Source organism: Cynocephalus volans, chromosome 6 (genome assembly GCF_027409185.1).
Source record: "Cynocephalus volans isolate mCynVol1 chromosome 6, mCynVol1.pri, whole genome shotgun sequence".
In the NCBI taxonomy this organism is placed as follows: Eukaryota; Metazoa; Chordata; class Mammalia; order Dermoptera; family Cynocephalidae; genus Cynocephalus; species Cynocephalus volans.
In genome coordinates this window covers 125,471,889-125,492,640 of record NC_084465.1, presented here as the reverse complement: position 1 = coordinate 125,492,640, position 20,752 = coordinate 125,471,889, and the positions used below count along the sequence as shown (strand labels likewise).

Below are 20,752 nucleotides of genomic sequence, written 5' to 3'. Positions count from 1 at the left end.
TGCCTCCAGTCTGCCACTAGATGCCTTTCCTTACCACGACCCACACGACCTCACAAAGTTGTAGCAGTCTCTGCTCGTTCTTCAATCTGTCTGTACGACTGGGACCAGCATCTTATGAGGAGGAGATGATCGTGCCTGATAGTTGTGGTCATACAATTTGTGATGAAACCTTCCACACTGAGACAAAGAAGAGGGTGAAGCTCCTGCCCCAGGGCTGGCTTGCTTGAGGTGTTCTCAGACTGGCAGTGGACATTCTCCTCCCCGGGTCTCCCTGGGCCCACGTCTCCTCTGGCTGAAGCCCACAGTGCAGCCAAGTCTACAAATCAGTCTTGTTACCTGAGGGCAGCCCAGGTCAACCCCTCTTTATTCCCCCTTGAATCCCTAGGTGGGCCCAGGAATCTGAACATTTCATTGTCACCAGAAAAAAGTGAGTTGTTGAGGTGAGGATATGTTAATTAGCTTGATTAGGTGTTTCTGCAATGTACACACAGATCAAAACAGATTGCCCTCTATAGATATACATGCCTATTTGTCAATTAAAAATAAAAAGGCTCAGAGCTGTTTTGGATATGTCTATTTTGTACACTAGTATTTATGAAGTACCTTTTAAAGACATTGAGTAATTTATAGCTTTTCTTTGAAGACATTCAATATCATCTAAAAGAAACTGGTCACAAGGCGTTACCAACTTCTCTTTTTATAAACAAGTTAATATCCCCCAGTACAAACTATCCAGGCCTCTGTTCTACCCTTTGCCCTGGTCACATTGTGTTGTGAGTATCAGATTCTGAACACAGACAGAGAGCATTGTTTGGGATGAGATCCAAATCAGACCAATTAAAACAACAGGAACCTAGTACTCTGTGTGTGGGAGTGGGGGTGGGAATGGGAGTGTTGCTTCGCTTGGATGGCGCAGGTTTTACTTCTCTGAACTTGGGGTTGACAAGAAAAAATGTCAAAGCAGATTTCTGCTAGTTTCCCAGAAGCCACACTGGTTTTCATTCGGAGGAGGTAGTTCTGGAAACTAAACTTGTTTCTTTATCTTCATCAAGGCTGAAATCAGAAATTCTACCTAATTCTTCCAAATAGTGGGCAGTTATTCATTATTTGTAAGGCATTCCTAAAGTGTCCTCTTGTTTATATCTCAATGGCTTTTTTAATGTTGGAAACCCATTTATCTCCAATTGGTAACCAGGAGGCCTGGACTTTAACTTTTTGACAGGACACCTGCCATGTGGAAGAGGGATTTCAGTGGGGCAGATGTCAGGAGAGTTGACTAATCAGAGGGCAGACCAGGGAAGAAAAGTCAGCAGGTGAAATGCAAATATGTCCACAATCAGGGTGCACAAGTGAGGTCAGCCTTGGAATACCAGCTAGTATAATCTTGACCTTATTTTCATTAAGTTATGATCTCCGTGGTTTAGACCCTGGGAAAATCCTGAACATCATTAGTCCAGGTAGTCCTTGCGGTCACCTAATTCTGGACAACCTCCCACTTATGGAATAATCCTCAGAACCTTCCAGCTCGTAGGTCTCAGCAAGTTCTGTGCATGTTGGTGAAGGGTAGTCCATTGTGAGCAAAGAGAGGAGCTCCACCAGGAATTATGTAAATCTCCACACCTATTTAAGCTGTCCTGTAGCATGAGTTGGAAATCAAGATGTGCTTGTGGAAGTGGTGGGAACATTTATACATGAGGTGCCCTTAGAAAAAGGTGGAAAATCAGACCTGTAGCCATCTTTCTTTTCCCTATTATTTATCCATTTCCTGTGTAGAGCAAATGTAGTACATGAAAATTTCTCCCAATGTTCCCTCAACTAATCCTCCCCCTTAGCCAATCCTATTGTCAAATGAAGAAAAGAAGAAAGTAGGATCAGAGCGGCAGGTATGGAAACAAGACAGTGGCCCTTGTGGCAACCAGAAAGCACAATTAAAAAGAACTACTCTATTTTCAAATAATTAGGATAAATTAGTAAACTCTTTTATTCTTATCTGTAAAATAAGATAATAGTTGGAACAAGCTCATAGGGTGTCTGTAAGGATGCATTGAGAGTTCTGCCTGAAAACTAGTAAGCACTCAAAATGTTAGCTAGCATCATTGATGCCTTTGCTACTACTAACATGATAATTACCCTTGGGTTGGCCATTATTTTTTACCTGTTTATGGACCTGAGTCAGAGTCATTTTTCCATGTTTTGGGAAGAACAGTGACTGTTATTTAAATTAGTTTTTGAAACGATAGGAAAATCAAAGTTTTTTTCCTCTTAATTTTCTGAGCTACACGAAGTTTCTGTGGGAAATAAATTTTTAAGTACATAAAAATGGCACCTCTTTTTCATGATGTCGCATACATGTGACATGAAATCTGGACTGTGAATAACAAGCTCCTCTGTGAAATCCACTGGGACTTGTTGTCTTCCTGAGGCACATATGAGTTTAGGATTGATCCCTGTCTGAGATGACAAAGCATGGTGTCTTAGAGATGACAAGCATAGTCTCGTTCTGAAGCAACTTCAAAAGTTTGTGACCAAATAAGACAAGCTGCAATAGCTTCCAGTACACTTGAGTAATAGTCTTTGATCTGTTTCTGTTGTGAAGGCCAATGTTTTTGTGTCATGTTGTAAAATGTTCCAAACTCTGTCTGGACTGGAGTGGACTAGTGGATATGGAACAAAAAATACCTAGATGGAAACAGAGAATGACATGTTAATTTGTGGATGGAAATTCATGTGCATTAAGTATGAAAAAGGAAATTTTCATCTTGCTATGAAGACAAGAACAGTGGAGTTATTTACACAAGGACATGGCAAAATTACTTGCACTGAAGACAGATGGAGGATATCCAGCAGATGAGTGGAACAAATTTAAGCCAAACAAGTAATTTTTAGAGGATTTCTTTTTTGCTTGAAAATTTGAGAATTTCTCTTTTAGGTTAGTCTAAACTCATAATAAATAAAGCTGTTTATCTATTGACTTAACATTTACTCCTCTTGTCATCTGATGCTTTGACTCATTCTGTGATTTAAATTGTCCTTGAGGTTCCCAACCAACTTTCAGAGACAGTAAGTATGAACACAGAAGGATTTATTCTGCTCCAAGTCTTTGTTTCTCCTGGGGCACAGTGGCACAGGAAGAGTGGTCAGCATTATCTCTTAAATATGGAGGGGAGGAAACAGAAGTGAAAAGTGGCAGAAGTGACCAATGAACCTAGGGCACCTTCACATGGAACTGTGGTCACCCTGACCACACAGTTATTTCAGGTTTACTGAACGGTATCTACAAAAATTGGAGTCAAATAAAAAAATAGAAGAGAAAAGGTCACTATTAAAGGTTGTTGGGAGGATATGCTGAATTGCTTGGAGTGATGTAAGTGATGCAATGTAGGTCTGTTCTTACATCCAGGTCATTCAGAGATTTAGACAAACTCCACTCTTTCCAATCAGAGCAGTGTGGAGACACCAAGGTCAGTTCAAAGCTTAAATCCAAATACTGTGTGAAAACATTCAGATTTCAGGAGATAAGAGAAATGGTGATAGACCAGGAGATCCAATCCAGATAAAGCAAGTAGATATCATAATTCAAAATTTGAATCAATAGCAGGGAAGAAGAAAAAGTTTAATTATGGAATGAATAAGCAAAAAACCTGAAGACACCAAGCGATGGTTTTGGTGGTTGAGCAAAGGCTATTTGAGATAACATGTACGGTTTTGGGCATCTGCCAGGGAATTTCATTATATTTATTAATATCAGAAATATAACTTACAACTATTTTATCTCATTCTGTGGGTTGCCATCTCATTCTCCTTATAGTTTCCTTTTATGCAAAAAAGCTTTTTGTTTTGCTGAAGAGTAGATTGAACTTATCTACCTTTTTGTTGCTGTCAACTACACTTTTGGTGTCATATCCAAAATATCATTGCTAAATCCAATGTCATGAAATTTTACCCTGTGATTTCTAAAAGTTTTAAGGTTGCAGTTCTATGTTTAGGTTTTGGGTGTATTTTGAGTTAATTTTTGTGAGTGGTATAAGGCAAAGTTCCAACTTCCTCTTTTGCATGTGGATATCCACTATTTTACCACTGTTTGTTGAAAAGATTGTGCTTTCTCACTGGTGGATCTTGGTACTCTTGTCAAGTATCTTTTGACCATTATGTGTAAATATTTGTTTTGGGGATCTGTATTCTATTGCATTGGCCTATATTTCTGTATTAAAATCAGTACCATGCTGTTTGGGTTACTGTAGCTTTGTAGCCAGTTTTATAATCTTGAAGTGTGAGATCTCCAACTTTGTTCTCTTTTATTCTTCTTTTTCAAAATTTATTTCTTCTTTTTCAAGATAGTTTTAGCTATTTGGAGTCCCTTGACATTCCATATGACTTTTAGAATGGGTTTTTCTATTTCTGCAAAAAATGACATTTGTATGTTTATGAGATTTGCATTGCATCTGTAGATCACTTTGGGTAGTATTGACATCTTAATTTTGTCTTCCAATCATGAATATGATTGTCTTTTCATTAATTTTTGTCTTCTTTAAATTCTCTAAGCCACATTTTCAGTATTAATTGTACAGATGCTTCACCTGTTTGGTCAAATTTATTCCTAAATGTTGCATTCTTTTTCATGCTATTGGAAATGGAATTTTAAAAAAGTTTCCTTTTCAAATTGTTCATTATTATTGTATAGAAATGTCGATGGATTTTCTGTGTGGATTTTGTATTCTTCCACTGTGCTCAATTCATTTCTTAGTTCTAATAATCTGTTGCAGAATCTTTAGGGTTTTCTACGTATTAGATCATGTCATCTATGAACAGAGGTAATTTTCTTCCTCCTTCTCAATTTGAGTAAATTTTATTTCCTTTTTTTTTGCTCTATTACTTTAGCTAGTACTTCTTGTGTTGAATCGGAGTGGTAAAAGTGATCACCTTTGTCTCATTATTGATTGTAGGACAAGAACTTTCAGACTTTTACCATTAAGGATTATATTAGCTCTTTTTCTAATACATTTTTCTGCATTCATTGTGATATCCCTGTGTTTCCTTTATCATTTGGTTAATGACACATATTGCATTGACTAATACTTGTGTGTTAAATAATGCTTGCATCTGTGAATGAATACCACCAGGTGATGATGGAATTTTTAGTATGCTGCTGAGTTTGGTTTGCTAGAATTTTGTTGAGAGTTTTTACAGCAATGGTTATAAAGAAAATTTGTCTGTAAGTTTAATTTTCTTTCCTCTGAGAATACTTGGCCACTGTCAGAGCTGATGTAGACATTGGACTGTTTATCAGAGTTCCTCTGAGGTTATTTGAGCACTGTCAGGTTGGTTTTTGATATTTCTGTGGGACATCTTGGAGCTTTCTAGTCTGTCACTGTGCTTGCATCACTCTATCTGATTTATATTTCATTGTGTTAATGCATAATATTTACCCAACTATTGCCACACTTATAATTCAAGCTGTTTCCACTTTTTTAAAAGAAGAATTGAAAAATTATAAATTATATGAAATATTTGTCCATTTTTTGGGTAGTTTCTTTATGGTTTATGGAAATTATAAAACTGGGTGAAAATTGTAAACACTATAAGCATATTACAAATGATGCCCCCAAACTGTTAATAATTAATTGTCAACTAAACAACATGCCAGAGTGATCCTTTCTTCCAGTGCTTGTCAGGACTGAATATGCATATTACCAAGGAAGGAAAGAAGAAGAAAAATAATTATTCTTATGTGAAAAGTAAAAACTCAAATTTATTTTTGATTTTAACTTTAGATTCTTTATTGAGGGTCATGTTAATGAAATTACTCATTAGTCATTTTTCAAAATTGTGTTTTGGGTGTGGCGTAAGAAGAGTAAGACAGTTAATTTTTCAAATGATGCATGATCAAGAGGTGACTTCATCACCTCAAAAACAAACAAAATGGAAGATTCATAGCTAGAGATTTATAGTTTATAAATGGTCAATAATTTTTCACTAAACCTTCAGTAATAATTTCCGTAATATATATAGATTTTGAACTGGAAATATATTTCTGGAAATACTTAATGATGTCATTAAGACTATATAATAACTCACCTAAGAATTTCACTTTATAGAAATGTAAACTGGCTCCACTTCTCCTCTAATTCTGTGGAATACAGCTTTAAACTCACCCCTCCTGCATGCCTTTGCTTAACCTTTGGACAGGTAGCTGTGGTGTTAACTGTCTGTTGTTGTTATAACCCGTGAAGGCAGAGGAAAGAAACAAGGTCTGCTTAGCCAGGGGACTGACAGTGATGGATCCCAATCATCAGTGTGTGAAAGTCAATGATGGTCACTTCATTCCTGTACTGGGATTCGGCACCTATGTGCCTCCAGAGTTAAAAACAGTGTCTTGGGTTTGAGTGTTCATAAGAAAATAAACCTAGAAGAAGTGGAAGTTGATGGATTGCCAGTTTCTTGTTCCTGAGTGATTTTGAGGGGCTTGCTTGGTTCTCAATTTTGCCAGGCTGGAGCTGCTCCCTGTACAAAGAGGAAAGGTAGTCAGAATTGGCTCCAATTGATTATCAAATTGTGTTGACACCTAGTGATTATTCTGGGCTCTGGTTCTTCCTCCTTTTTCAGTCTGTTTCCCAGATTGACAGAAGAGTTGAAACTCAGCAGTCAGGGACACAGCCTCTAAGGTCACTTTCTTGGAGGTAGATTGTAATGGGAGTGGTTTCTCTGATTATTTCTATAACTCAAGAAGTCTTCCCTCCTTTCAAGTGTACATGATCCAGAGAAGTCTTTGTGTTAAAAGTTACTGAATTTGGGGTGCATGAGAAATAATGGGAGAACATGGCAGACGTGCTCTGGGGCATCCTGCGAGCACCACACAGCATATACTAGATCTGGACTGAATAGAATTTCCCAGGACTACTCTCCCCTCTGGAAATTTACCTGAAAGGAAACTATAACATCATTTTGGGGAAGCTACAACCTGACAAGGGGAAGTCAATTTTTTGGTCCATGTTAACATATATTGTATTTGAATCAAAATGGTAGATGTGGTTCTCTACTAAGGAGCAAAGTGGATAAATTACTAAATAGAATAAAAATTTATATTCCAGTATTGTCCTTAGACTACTTTTTTGTGACAAGGGACTAGATACTTAAACTTTGAGTCTCACTTGTTTCATCTGTAAGATGTAAGGAAATATTCAAAGAGACATTCTACAGAGAGGACGCAGGAATTTTTACTCAGTAGCGCAAAGTGGTATGAAAAGGGGGATGGCAAGGATGAAGAACATCACTGAAGCGTCAGCCTTGAGAAATCCTCCAAGTGTGCTCGCATATCTAAGAAGAGAGCAGCTCAGGGTTCAGAGAGAGCCCTGAGGACCCAGTATCTTCCTTTTCTCAATTTCATTAAAAAAAGAGAAAGTTTCTGAAATTCTTATAAATAAATGAAGACTGGTTTGTTTCCTTTATCTTTTTGCCCTTTAAAAAATAAAATTTGAAATTTGTATTCAAATATGGTAGACCAGCAAATAACTTTAATTTTTGCTGTAATTGTGTTTTCCCTAAAAGAAATGGACTTGGTTTCCAGGGCTGACTCCTTTGTTCTCACCCCTCATAGACTACAGTTAATTTTTCATGTATAAATCTATATTGTTAGAATATATGTCTTCAGTCGTAGCATTTGTTGGACACGGAAATAATGGCTTTTTAGAAAAGACTTAACAAACTGGTCTCCATAGAAGTGCTTATTTTCAAACTGGACCCTGGATAGCATTCAGGAACTTGGATTTCTCACCATTTCCTAACTGATAATGGTGGTGACTGCACCTTAACTACTACACACATATTAGGGTTTTTGTATACATGCTTTCCCTTTGGAAATTGGAATTTTGTTGTGTACTAAGCAGAAGGTGTGTGTGCAACCAGCCTGCTGTGAAAGGCATAGGAATTGAGTCTCTAATGGGCTTCTCTTTTAAACAACATTTCTCATGTATTCTCAAAATTTAATGCTGGAGAAATTGTGTGTTCTCTGTGAATTCACTGGGAGAACACTCATTGAATTTTGTACCAGGTTTCTTCGATATACCATCCCATGCCCCTTTACCCTGTATTAACTTTACTTTTTAACCTTGCATAAATAGCAGGCAGGAATATGACATTATGTTGAGTCCTGTGAGTTCTTCCAGCAAATCACTGAACCTGGAGATGTTCTTATTTACTTCCAATGCCAGGGCTCAACCAGCGATTGCTCAGGACTTAAGGGGTCCATGGTAGCCCCACCTTTATTACTAACTGGGAAAGGCCTGGGCAAATTACAATGGGTTGGTCACCTCACATGCAGAATTCACCTAAGGCGTGAGGAGAAGTTGATGCTTGTGAAGGTCACAACTTGGCCTGTACTACCTCTCAATCATGTGGATCTGCAAATACTACCTTTGTTTGCTCCTCTAGGTTTCTAAGAGGGAAGCTGTGGAGGCCACCAAATTAGCAATAGAAGCCAGGTTTTGCCATATTGATTCTGCTTATTTCTATAATAATTAAGAGGAGGTTGGACTGGCCATTTGAAGCAAGATTGCAGAGGGTATTGTGAAGACAGAAGACATATTCTACATTACAAAGGTATTGTGTATGTGGTGTGCTTGTGTGTACATTCATTTCATACAATTGTGTGGAGATGACAATTGTGGGATTTGATCAGTAGCCATTTGGTGAATTATTGCTTATCGATACAACTTGTATTCACATACACTCATGTATTAAAATTAGAGTCAAAAACAGAACAACGATGACTTTCTTAGCATTGGGATGCCTAAATTTATGTCACTTTATGTTACAGTCACTTTACTTTTCTGACTCAGCTCAGTGTGCTATAATTCATCATGGGCTATAGAAACAGATGGAACTCTGATCAGAATATGGCTTTTCTTATCTCCTGGTGACTTTCTTAAATTTCTTATCATGAATTTCAATTCTCACTTTGTTAATAAGAGAGAATGTTATAAGGCAGCTCTTTGGATATTAAACTGTATGTAGCTAAAATGTCTTGGATTGTGCCCAGCATATGTGAACATGTTCTAAATATTTTGCCTTAAGTTTATTAAACAAAAGGGATGCTTATTCTTCCCCATGTAGTTGAATGGAGGAGAGAGTGAAACTAGGTTTTGAACAACTTTTTATTTTTTTTATTTTTTATTTTTATTTTTTTTTATTTTATTTTGCCGATATACATTGTGGCTGATTATTGCTCCCCATCACCAAAACCTCCCTCCCTTCTCCCTCCCCCCTCCCCCCCAACAATGTCCTTTCTGTTTGCTTGTCGTATCAACTTCAAATAATTGTGGTTGTTATATCTTCTTCCCCCGCCCCGGTTTGTGTGTGTGTGTGTGTGTGTGTGTGTGTGTGTGTGTGAATTTATTTATTTACTTTTAGCTCCCACCAATAAGTGAGAACATGTGGTATTTCTCTTTCTGTGCCTGACTTGTTTCACTTAATATAATTCTCTCAAGGTCCATCCATGTTGTTGCAAATGGCAGTATTTCATTCGTTTTTATAGCTGAGTAGTATTCCATTGTGTAGATGTACCACATTTTCCGTATCCACTCATCCGATGATGGGCATTTGGGCTGGTTCCAACTCTTGGCTATTGTAAAGAGTGCTGCGATAAACATTGGGAAACAGGTATACCTTCGACTTGATGATTTCCATTCCTCTGGGTATATTCCCAACAGTGGGATAGCTGGGTCGTATGGTAGATCTATCTGCAATTGTTTGAGGAACCTCCATACCATTTTCCATAGAGGCTGCACCATTTTGCAGTCCCACTATACAAATGGCCAACAGACATATGAAAAAATGCTCAACATCACTCAGCATCCGGGAAATGCAAATCAAAACCACATTGAGATACCATCTAACCCCAGTTAGGATGGCTAAAATCCAAAAGACTATGAACGATAAATGCTGGCGAGGCTGCGGAGAAATGAACAACTTTTTAAAGTCAATAAAATATCATTCAGATTGTGAGAATTTTTATTATTTCATAAAATGTTTATTACTAGAATAACTTTTTCCAATACTCAGACACATAAGAGAGTTTTTATAGGTAGGATAGATCATAGGAAAGAGAAGCAGAAGAAAGTATTAAAGCCTGTAATCACCAGTTTACAATTAATAGAAAAAAGTTTCAATGTTAGCTGTTGCAAACCAAGAAAATTGACTAAGGTATTAATCCAACACAACTTCCATTCTTTAACCCTTGCAGCTTTGGGGAACTTTCCATCAACCGGAGTTGGTCCAAGCAGCCTTGGAAAGGTCACTGAGAAAACTTCAACTGGACTATGTTGACCTCAACATTATTCATTTCCCAATGTCTATGAAGGTATGCAATTGTGTGATCAAACCTATTTCACTTCTGCTCTACTATGACCATCATTTCATGGGCTGTTGAGTTGAGATATTTCTAAAGAGGATATAGGGATTATTACATTGGAGAAAAGTCCTAAATAATAATTCCTGATACCGTATTTATTGAATAATTTTGAATTTTGAATTACCTACTCCATACCCTCAAGAGATAAAACATCAAATTCTGTGTCAAAAGCTTGAGGACACAGCAATAGCCACTTTGAAGGCAGAAACCTAATTATGGCCCCTGAAGTTCACAGACACATAGTTTCCTGCATCTGCACTGAGCAATGAAACTGCCTCATACCAGGTGCACAAAGAGTTTCTGTTATTTCTCAAATTTCAAGATCAAAGCAGATTTGGTTGTGTTCACTGGCACTTGGGAAATATTTCTTCTTCTGTTGGTTTTCTTCATGATGGGGTTTTGTACATCACTTTTATTCATAATAAGTCTGTTATGTATACTCAAGCTGTTTATTCAAAAGAGATTATTGAATTATGCTAGTGGAAAAACCAAGCTATGGCTGCATTTAAATATTTAAAGTTGTCTTCAGAGATATTTCTTTTCCTCCATCCCTCATCTCTACATTCCACCAGGTTTGCTTGATTTTTGTCCTAGCCTTTTCCATTGGTGACAAATGTAGCCTCAGGGAAGTTCAAGGCTCCTGGTCATTAGCACTTGGGAGCTTCTCTGGGTCTCCCATCATCCAAATTAATCTCGAAAGAAACCTCGATTGACCATGTTTGGCGCATGTGCTTGCCCTTGGACAATTATGTGTTCAGGAAGATAAAGAGCTCTGATCAACCCACCTGGGTCAAGACTGCACATGTTATTCTGAAAACAAAGCCATGTAACTTGCTGTCTTTCCCAGACAGAGACAGACATTAACAAATAAGAAAGTATAGAATGTAGGCAAGTATAAACTGAGTCACAATAAGTCCCCATAGGACCTACGAAAATGATATTTATGACAATATATAAAAAATGTGACATTAGAGAAAGCCTGTCTCCTAAAGACATTCCTTATGAATCCATATGCAAACTCTATGCAAATATCACTGTCTGGAAGGTTCTACCACCTACCTCATGGAGATCAGTGCCCCAGCCCTAGACATACCTGGGAGCATGGCAGAAGGTGAGATATTTATTGTGCATCTCCGAAATTACTGCTTCTGTTCCAGCCGGGAGAGGAGTCAAATCCAAAAGATGAACATAGAAAATTTATATTTGATACTGTGGATCTCTGTGCCACGTGGGAGGTGAGTGCTTGGAGGAAATAGCACAGGGAAGGAAGCTAAGAGAGGGGTGATCTGGTTCCCACCTGACACCTGGGAGAGTGGGATAAGCACCTTGGATCTAGAAATTCAAGTCCTTTACAAGGGCAGTTTCCCTGAAGTGGTAGAGAAGAACTCATTGCTGGAATGTAATAGAAACACCTAAGAAGATTGGGGAAAATGAGGACAGGCACCTCTTTAATTCAATGTGCAATCATCTCTCCAGCTACCTAAGGAGATCACGAGCATTCTTGCTGTCACTACCTTCTTCCCCTATACTCTGTACTAGTTTCTTTCTTCTTGACAATCAGTGCCAGAAAGCTTCATTGTCATTTCTTGTTAGTTTTTCTTTTAAACAGTCCTATCTTGAATTTAACTCAATCTGCAGACAAGTGCACAAATAATTCCCCACAACCCCTTCCTCCCCAGGCCATGGAGAAGTGTAAGGACGCAGGATTGGCCAAGTCCATCGGGGTGTCCAACTTTAACCGCAGGCAGCTGGAGATGATCCTTAACAAGCCAGGGCTCAGGTACAAGCCCGTCTGCAACCAGGTGAGCACCTCAGCCTCCTCTCATTCCCATTCTTCATGCCCTTCTTCCTGTACTGCTGCCAGGTGTCCACTGTCGTTCTCTTCTGTTCCTCTTACCTTTGAGCAACATGAGATTCTACAGAGCAGAGCCTCTGTCTAGAGGGCAGGGAGCACCCTTTATTGCATCTCTTCTTGGTTAATTCTTAGTGAAAATGTGGGGAGACCTTAGTGCTGAATTGTAAGTAAAAATTTGGGGAAGTAAAGGAGACCAGGGAGGGCTGGAATTGTTTTTCAGGTCTCAGAGGAAGGTGGAAATTCCCTGAAGTATGCAATATGACCAAGGACTGGATGGGTGAAAGTGACTTGGAGGGAATTGTGTTTAGGAAGGATGACCATGAGAACATGGAATGGGCAATAAATAAGGAATGAGTGAATATAAGAGAGACTGGAGGTAAAGGTTTATATGGCGTTTGAATGCCAGAGCCCTTGGTCTTGGTACCTCAGCTTTCAGGGTTTTTCAGGAGAATCATAAATACCAAAAATGCAACTGGAGTCTATGAAAGTCAATGGTTAGAAGTTACCTGTTTACGGTGATACCTGTCTGTGGTGGATGAATCAACACTGAGGAACTGTAGCAGAATACAGAGCTGACCTTTTGACTAATTATGTCTCATTCTACTTCTTTCCCTGCTTTCTTACATCAAATCCACTGTATAAACATATTCATTCTGTGCCTGATTTTGTGTTCCATGCTCCTTTCAAAAACCTGGCTCAAGGAGTAAGGGTGCTTATTTAGAAAATATAGCTCACAAAATTTATAAATTTGATATATAATGATATATCACCATGATTTTCAAATATAAATGTTAAAAAATGTGGTTTTAGTATAAGTTTTATCCCCATTTTCTATTGTGATCAGTTACAAACATTCAGAAATTTGGAAAAAATGATCTAGAACACCCCTATTTTCCCACCCATATCCAACACTGTTGACATTTGGGTGGGAGTGAGAACAGCCCGCAATGCCTGGCAGCAGGCAGGAATACATAGAAGTTCCTAGGCGGGAGGATATTTGGCCACATTGCCAAATGTAGGTAGATACACAAGTATGTGGGAACATCTGTGCACATATGTGTAAATTTTGCTGAACTTTTACAAAGTAAATTGTAGACATAACAGTTAACCTCTGCAGACTTCAGAAAGCTGTCACAGGAATGAAGAAATTCTCCCCACAGTTATAGTTTCATTATTGGATCTCAAGAAGTTACCAATAATTTCCTCTTATCATCTGATATCCAGTTCAGGTTCAAGTGTCTTATTGTTTTCTCCAAATATCTGTTGTAGCTTTTCTTTTTTAACCAGGATACAATTGTGGTTCATATATTGCTTTTTATCACATTTCTTAAGCTCCTTTAGCCTAGAGTGGTCACCAATCCTTTTTCCCCATGTTATCCAGACAGATTATGTCAAATATTCTGGATTTATCAGGCTGTTGTCTTGTCATGTTAGATAACTTGTTTCTGTTTCAAGTTTCTATACAATAAAACCTAAATGCTTTATTTCCTTAAAATTAAATATTGTTGGCAAGAAAGTGTCCTTGGCATGTTGGGTCACTGAAATTGCACCCCGGTAGGGTGCACATAATGACCAGTTTTTCCACTATGATTGATTTTGGTTTTGATCACTTGCTTAAGGTAGTTGTGGCTATGTCTCATCTCTCTAAATATGTGTCTCACCCTCTACAATCACTAATTATCTTTTGGGTGATAATTGTCAACAGGGAAAATTATATTCCATTAGAAATTTCCACATAGTGGTTGAGTGCTCATAGATATTTTTGCAAAGATTATTTAACTGGGGTTAGTAGTTATTTTTATGTTTAGGCACTCTTTCTCCATTTTTTACCTGACATTATACTGTAAAATATAACAATTCCATAAGCAACTCAGGACCAACTACAATTATTCCTATCACCAGGTGAAAGTTTAATAACATCTCTTTAACTATCAATGTTCTGAGTGAGGGGCTACTGTAATAATACCATCAGTATGGGAAAGTATTTTTGTTCTATTCTGTCTGTCTCTATCTCTCTTTCTGTGTCCCTCACTATGAACTCATGGATTTTCATTTATTTTATATGCTGCAATTGATTGTGCTTATTATTCCTTTTGATGCTGAAATTTACCCAAATTTCACTATGGGATGCCACCAAAGTAGTTCTTTGGTTTGTCAGACTTGCCCTCATGAGTCTTTGACCAAATACTTACTTTTTGGTACAATCTGATGTCCAAGACTCAAAGAGCTTTTACTGTGTCCAAGATCTTAACTTTGCCATATATTCTTGTAGTGAACAATGGTATTTAGTAACTAAAACTTTGTTCGTGGTGTTGCTAGTTCTCAGAAATGTCATTTTTTAAACCTGTTAGAAGACAGGGATACCTAATTTATTTTTTAAAAAAGATTAATATTTTCACTTCAAAGTTAATGCTATACAGTTTTTATTTAGCTTCTTATACTTTAAATCTTTTTTTGTGTTATATTAGTATTTCATGTAATCTGAAACTTTTCTGTCTTTGTCATCCTTATCTCAACCAGAGCAAAATGCTGGATTTCTGCAAGTCAAAAGACATTGTCCTGGTTGTCTAAGGTGTTCTGGGATCCCAACATGATAATTGATGGTAATAAGGACAATAGAGAGCTTGCCTAATCCTGTCTTGATGAAATCTCTCTCTCTCTCTCTCGTGTCCTGGGGTTAACTCAAATGGGAGAGGGAAGAATTTGCCTTCCTGACAAGATCCCAGATGATGCGAATAGTGCTGGTCTAGAGACTGCATTTGAGAAGCTCTGGTGTGGAGTGGACACCATAGTCTGTTTGGGGCGCTTCCTAAGGAACCGAATACTCAGCCTCAGGTTCAACATTTTGCCTTTCTTCCAGGGTGGACCAGAACCACCCAGTTCTCTTGGATGACCCAGTTCTTTGTGCTGTGGCCAAAAAGCACAAGCGGACTCTAGCCCTGGTTGCCCTTCGCTACCAGCTGCAGCGTGGGGTGGTGGTCCTGGTCAAGAGTTTCAATGAGAAGCACATCAGGGAGAACTTGCAGGTGATGAGCAGGGCTGTGGGCATCAGGCTCCTGAACAGCCCCCTGCACGCATGTGTTTCTTTGTAAGGCTCTCAAGACCTCTTTGGTCCAAGTTGATTTCCCTGGAATTTCCTATGCCTGTGTGCTTTGTGAACATCAATCAGAGTTTTATCCTACTCTACCACAGGAGAGGTGGCACGGCTGGATAGAATTCTCTATTGTAGATGCTTTACATTTTACGAGCAGAGACAAGACATTGTGATATACTGAAAGCACTGCTGTCAGCCATGAAGATTGGACATAAACCCCTATCTGGAATGTAACTTCACCAGCCTTATCAAAAAAATAAACAAACAAAATCCCTGATACAGAAATATTATTTTCTCTGATCTGGAAAAATCACTCCAGCATTTCATTTGCTAAGTCGGCATGTTTTGCTCCTCTCATTGTTACCTATTTCACTTCCTTTAGCTGTTTTTAAAAATTTTGTTGTCGTTGTTATATTTATTTTTTTGTCTTTATCTTGTCCTGACTTTCAAGGAACATGCAGAGTAGAAAGAAACTCCATATTCTTAGAACTTTTCTTCCTTGTGCACTAACTTGTAGCTCTGGAGAAGCTGTGACCTCACTATATTTTCTCTTTAGTACCATGACTGAACTCTATGTGAAATGTAACAGAGTTGTGTGCTGAACAGAATGTGAACCTTCTAATCATGCAAGACCAAAGATGTTGGCTTGGTGTGGGGACCGGAACTACAGTACTGACAAGGTGACTAATTTTCTGAAGTTTAGACCAGCAAAGTTGATATCAAATTTCAAAAGAAGGGCTCATTTTAATCATCTTCACAACCAAGTCAAAAATACAATCCCTTTTTTAGCAAGGATCCCAATGACTGAGGTAGATGATGCTGTTATCACATATTGAAGACTTAGGTTTAAAATAAATGATGAGACAAGGAAAAAGAGCACTGACTTGAAAGGATCTTACTTCAAATTCAGATGCGTAATTAAGAATATTTCTAATTCAAAGTTCTAAGTATGAAATCCAGGTTTGTCATGTAGTTGACTTGCTTCTTTATTTGAAGGTGAACACAACAGTTGATAGAAAGAATCTACTCTCTAAAGGAACAGCAAACCAGACAACAGCTTCCTGTGAAGAATCCAATAACTTTGCATTTGATATGTCCAAATTGGCTCATTCCCAGCTGTTCAGGACTTGGATTCTTGGAAAACTTCTTCAGTATTTAATTAATTCTTTGTTGGTTGCAGGGGCTGGGACGGTTCCTCCACACTAAAACTGACCTTTGTCATCATCACCTTTATACTGAAGGCATAGTCAGGATATGTTGCCATGTCTCTCCTGTTGTCCCTGGTGGTGGAGAAGTTATCCCTACATGGGCAGGGGTAGAAGTAGGTCTCCAAGTCCTTGTCATATTGGAAGTCCTCGATCTCCACCGCGTTATGAACTACAGACATGATCACTGGGGATAATGCCCCCACCATCCAGCAATGCTTCAGTGGGTCTTCCTTCAGTGGCCTGGAGTCTCAAGTTTAGACAGTGAGGCCCTCTTCAAGCCAGGCTCATGTCCTTTAACTATGACATCATTAGTATTTGGACAATTTCTGGCTTCAATTATGTTGAAAAACTTTTTTCTATTCTAATTCTTCATTGACAAGATATAAAAATCCAACAGTATTCATTAAATATGCTAAATTGTCTTGCATGTTTGAGACATTTGCCTCAACATTCTTCTGGTCTTTTACTACATTACCCTTTCATCTTTATTCAGTTTTTCCCTTGCATCTTTGAATAAGGTCAGCTTTGTTTTCTCCAGCTTCTTTGGAGATCTTTTGTCTGCAGTGTTGTGCAGATTCAATGTATTACATAAAAGATTAGATTTCTGTTTATTTTCATCTGGTATTCATTAACCACTTGAGGGTTTTGCTTGATCTCTTTCATAACATCTGGAAACTTCTCAGATATTTTAAGTAATGCCTCTGAACCATTTAGTCTGATGTGTTTGGATTTTCCAGATTGACAATTATGCAGTCTAAAAATAATAAACATTTTCTGCTCCTGTGATAGGTTTTTGAATTCCAGTTGTCTTCAGAGAGCATGGAAGTCCTAGACAGCCTGAACAGAAATGTGCGATATTATGCCATTAACTTGTAAGTGAGTTTTGTGAATGTACTGCTTCGATTTATTTTCTGAGGAGGGATGTGGATGGGCATTAAAACTTCCACAATAAGAGAAAGACAGAGGCGAGTTTGAGTCAGGAATGATGCAGGAGCTTTCTGAAACTCTCCTTTCAGAGTCACCACAGAGCTCTGTTTTCTGACACAGCAATGGGGTGAGGGGGCCCAGGATCAGCGTGGACTTCCCCACATAGGCCCCTGCACCTCACTCCATGGAACTTTCCAGAGAAGTCAATATCATTGCTGAATCTACACCTTCCATGGAGACCTCTCCTATAACTGAGTAGTGGACATGCAATGTGGATGTTACCAGTGTACTTAATTGAATGTTTCCAAACCAAGCTTACATCATGTTCTCCCAAACCCACTCAATTTTTTATCAGATTAAAGGCATCTTCAACAACCCTGTGATCCAAGTCAGAAATTCCCATCACCTCCAAATGAAATTGTTCCCTAGATCCTGTTCATTCCCTGTCTTTAAGGTGCCAAGTATCTTTTTTCCTTTTCACTGCGTGTTTGCTCAGGACCCAAACACTTCATTGCCTCCAGAAAGGCTGGCCTTGGTGAGGATGATAGAAACACTTAATTTTAGTTTTCTGAAATATGGAGATCTCAATGCAGAAGTTGAAGAAATCTTAGAGAAGAGAGATTTAAAACCAAAGGAAGAGTGTGGAGGAAAATCCCCACTGTTGGGCAAAATTTACAACCAACAAATTTCTTTACTGTTCCTTTATGCACTACGGTTATAGAATGTGAAAAAGGACATATATCATAAATGAAGGTTAGCAAGGAATATTTATGCCTTCTGCCCATGGGAATTTTAATTCATAATAGAAGTAAATGTGATAATGTATGCAAATACAAAGTTGTATGTATTCAAAAATTAGTAGATAAATTATCGTTGCTAATATTTTTATTAGTATAAAGAAAAGTGAAAGTAATCTAGGAAAAAAATGCAAAGAACAGGGAGTGGCACACAGTAATTTTTCCTACCTATTAAATGTTTTAATAATATGTAGTAATTTTTTTATCACTTTATTTTTCTGTTATCAAACTATACAGATCTTAAACTATATACGTAAGCTTCTGGGATAGAGACTTTATCTTACAATCCTTGTTCAAAACAAAACAAGGCAGAATAGGTTAGAGCTTTCATTGAGAATTTGAAATAAGGTAGGATGGAATATCACTTTACTTGTTGACAGATGTACATAAGGGAGAAGAATAGATTTTTAACTGTGTTCTCTGTGTGTTAAGTTTCAGCCAAGGAAATATAATTTGAATGATTTAGTTATTATTTATCAAAAACATTTGTTACAAAATCATGGTCATGAAAGTAAAAACTATAATTTACTACCAATCAAGGAATAAATTTTTAAGTTTCACCCTAAAGGCAGCCTCATAGGAATAACTTTGCTACCACCCCATCTATAAGGTCATTGCATTCATAGTGTCCTTTACTATCCCTCATTCCAGTTTAGCTGGCCACCCTAATTATCCATATTATGATGAATATTGACATGGAAGCCTTGGCATGACTTCTACCAGAACCCCTTCGTGTGGACAGTGACGCAGTGGACGTCTCAGATACTGGTGACAGGACACGTCACTTCTGTTTAAAGCCCCGCTGCTCAGCAGCTCATGCTCAGCTATAGCTAAGCCCATACATCAGGAAGGAAAGGCACTAAAATTTATGTCACTTTCTGAAAATCAATAAAGTTGTTTTCCATAAAGGTTTTACCTTCTACTGTGTTTGTTAGTGAATGTTTTGTTTTCTTTTGGCCCATTAGGGCCCAAAACTGTACTTCCTCAAAATTTGGGAGTTGGGGGTGGAATGTTAACAACCCCTTTATAGACATTTCTGGGGTGGGAGTGGATGGAGTTTTCAGCCTCTAGAGAGGTAGCAGGTAGCAGGTAACTATCGGTTAGTATGTTGTTAACCCTTCCAGGGACAAGAGAACATATTGCGCTTAGTCTGGAAGAGGAGGCATGTATTGAAAGGATGACCAACAATCCAAGGCTCCCTTTCAGCAGCACAAGGATCAGAGCTCCAGGAACCTGGGAACGAGGGATCCCAGTGGGAGGGCTGGTCAGGGAGGTGGGTTGGAACCAGCAGCCTGGAAGGATGATTAGGAGTCAGACAGGGGGAGGATGAGGAGGAGGAAATTGAACACAGCTCTGCTTGGGAAATATTTGCTAAGACTCTTTTATATTTATATTTCATGCAAAAAAAGGGTAGTATCCACAATGTTTTATTCGAAACCCAGAGCTCAGAGTCAAGTCTAGGCCACCTATATTTACCCAGGAACAGCAGGGAGTTTGAGGGCTGTCATGAGGCAGAAAATCAATGGAACAGTTAATCAAACCCTCCTGACGTCAACTCCACATTTATCAAATTTTTTTGGGTTCAAAGACATATGATTAATTTCTTAAACCTGATCCTTTAAAATGTTTCAAGTGTAAAACAGACTTACTGATATAAAAAAACAAATTATCCTGAGCCTTTACATATAGCTGTGAAATTAATATTAACATGGCACATAATACATTTAATTAATGAAACTATCCAAATTTTCAAAAAAATTCTGAAAACAGTGTATGTAAAATAGGACAATGCTTTCAAACTTTGTTAACCTTTAGGAACATCTTTCACAAATATGTATAATTATCTTGCATAGTTCTTAGGTGTGAAAAGTTAATTAGCTAAATGTGAGGAACTAAACTTTTATTTCAGGCTGCTTTCCTGAATAGTTGGGATCATGTCATAAAAATTTATGAAAAAACTTTGAGACTGACTTTTTTTTAATTGAAGCATAATTGATTTGATTATACATATTTTTGGGGTACAGAGTTGACTACTATCATCTGTGTACAGCATGTGTTGATAAAATCTATACTATTAGCATATTCATTATTACAAAATGTAATTATTCTTAATGCCCCTTACCCAATCTCTCCCCAACCCACCTCTCTCTCCCCTCTTCCCATATCTAGTAACCACAGATTTGTTGTCTTCTTCTGAAAGGTCAGCATATTATTGTGGACTTTTCTTTCCTTCCTTCCTTCCTTCCTTCCTTCCTTCCTTCCTTCCTTCCTTCCTTCCTTCCTTCCTTCCTTCCTTCCTTCCTTCCTTCCTTTCTTCTTTTATTCCTTCTTCCCTTCTTTCTTACACCCACTTAGGAGTGAAGACATACAGTATTTCTCTTTCTGTGTCTGGCTTAATTTGCTTAATATAATTTTCTCCAAGCTCATCCATGTTTTTGTAAATGGTAGAATTTCTTTCTTTTTTTC

At 38.0% G+C, this 20,752-nt stretch overlaps 1 protein-coding gene and 1 pseudogene across 1 annotated transcript; one reads left to right on the top strand and one right to left on the bottom strand.

Annotated features, from left to right (window-relative positions):
• The first annotated feature begins 6,275 nt into the window (after nt 1-6,275).
• Nucleotides 6,276-18,980, top strand: LOC134379711 (aldo-keto reductase family 1 member C3-like; annotated as a pseudogene).
• LOC134380095 (diphthamide biosynthesis protein 3-like) lies at nt 16,503-16,741 on the bottom strand. The gene is given in 2 exon segments (XM_063099621.1): nt 16,503-16,576; nt 16,579-16,741. Coding segments are annotated over 2 exon segments (237 nt in total).
• Nucleotides 18,981-20,752: the final 1,772 nt, after the last annotated feature.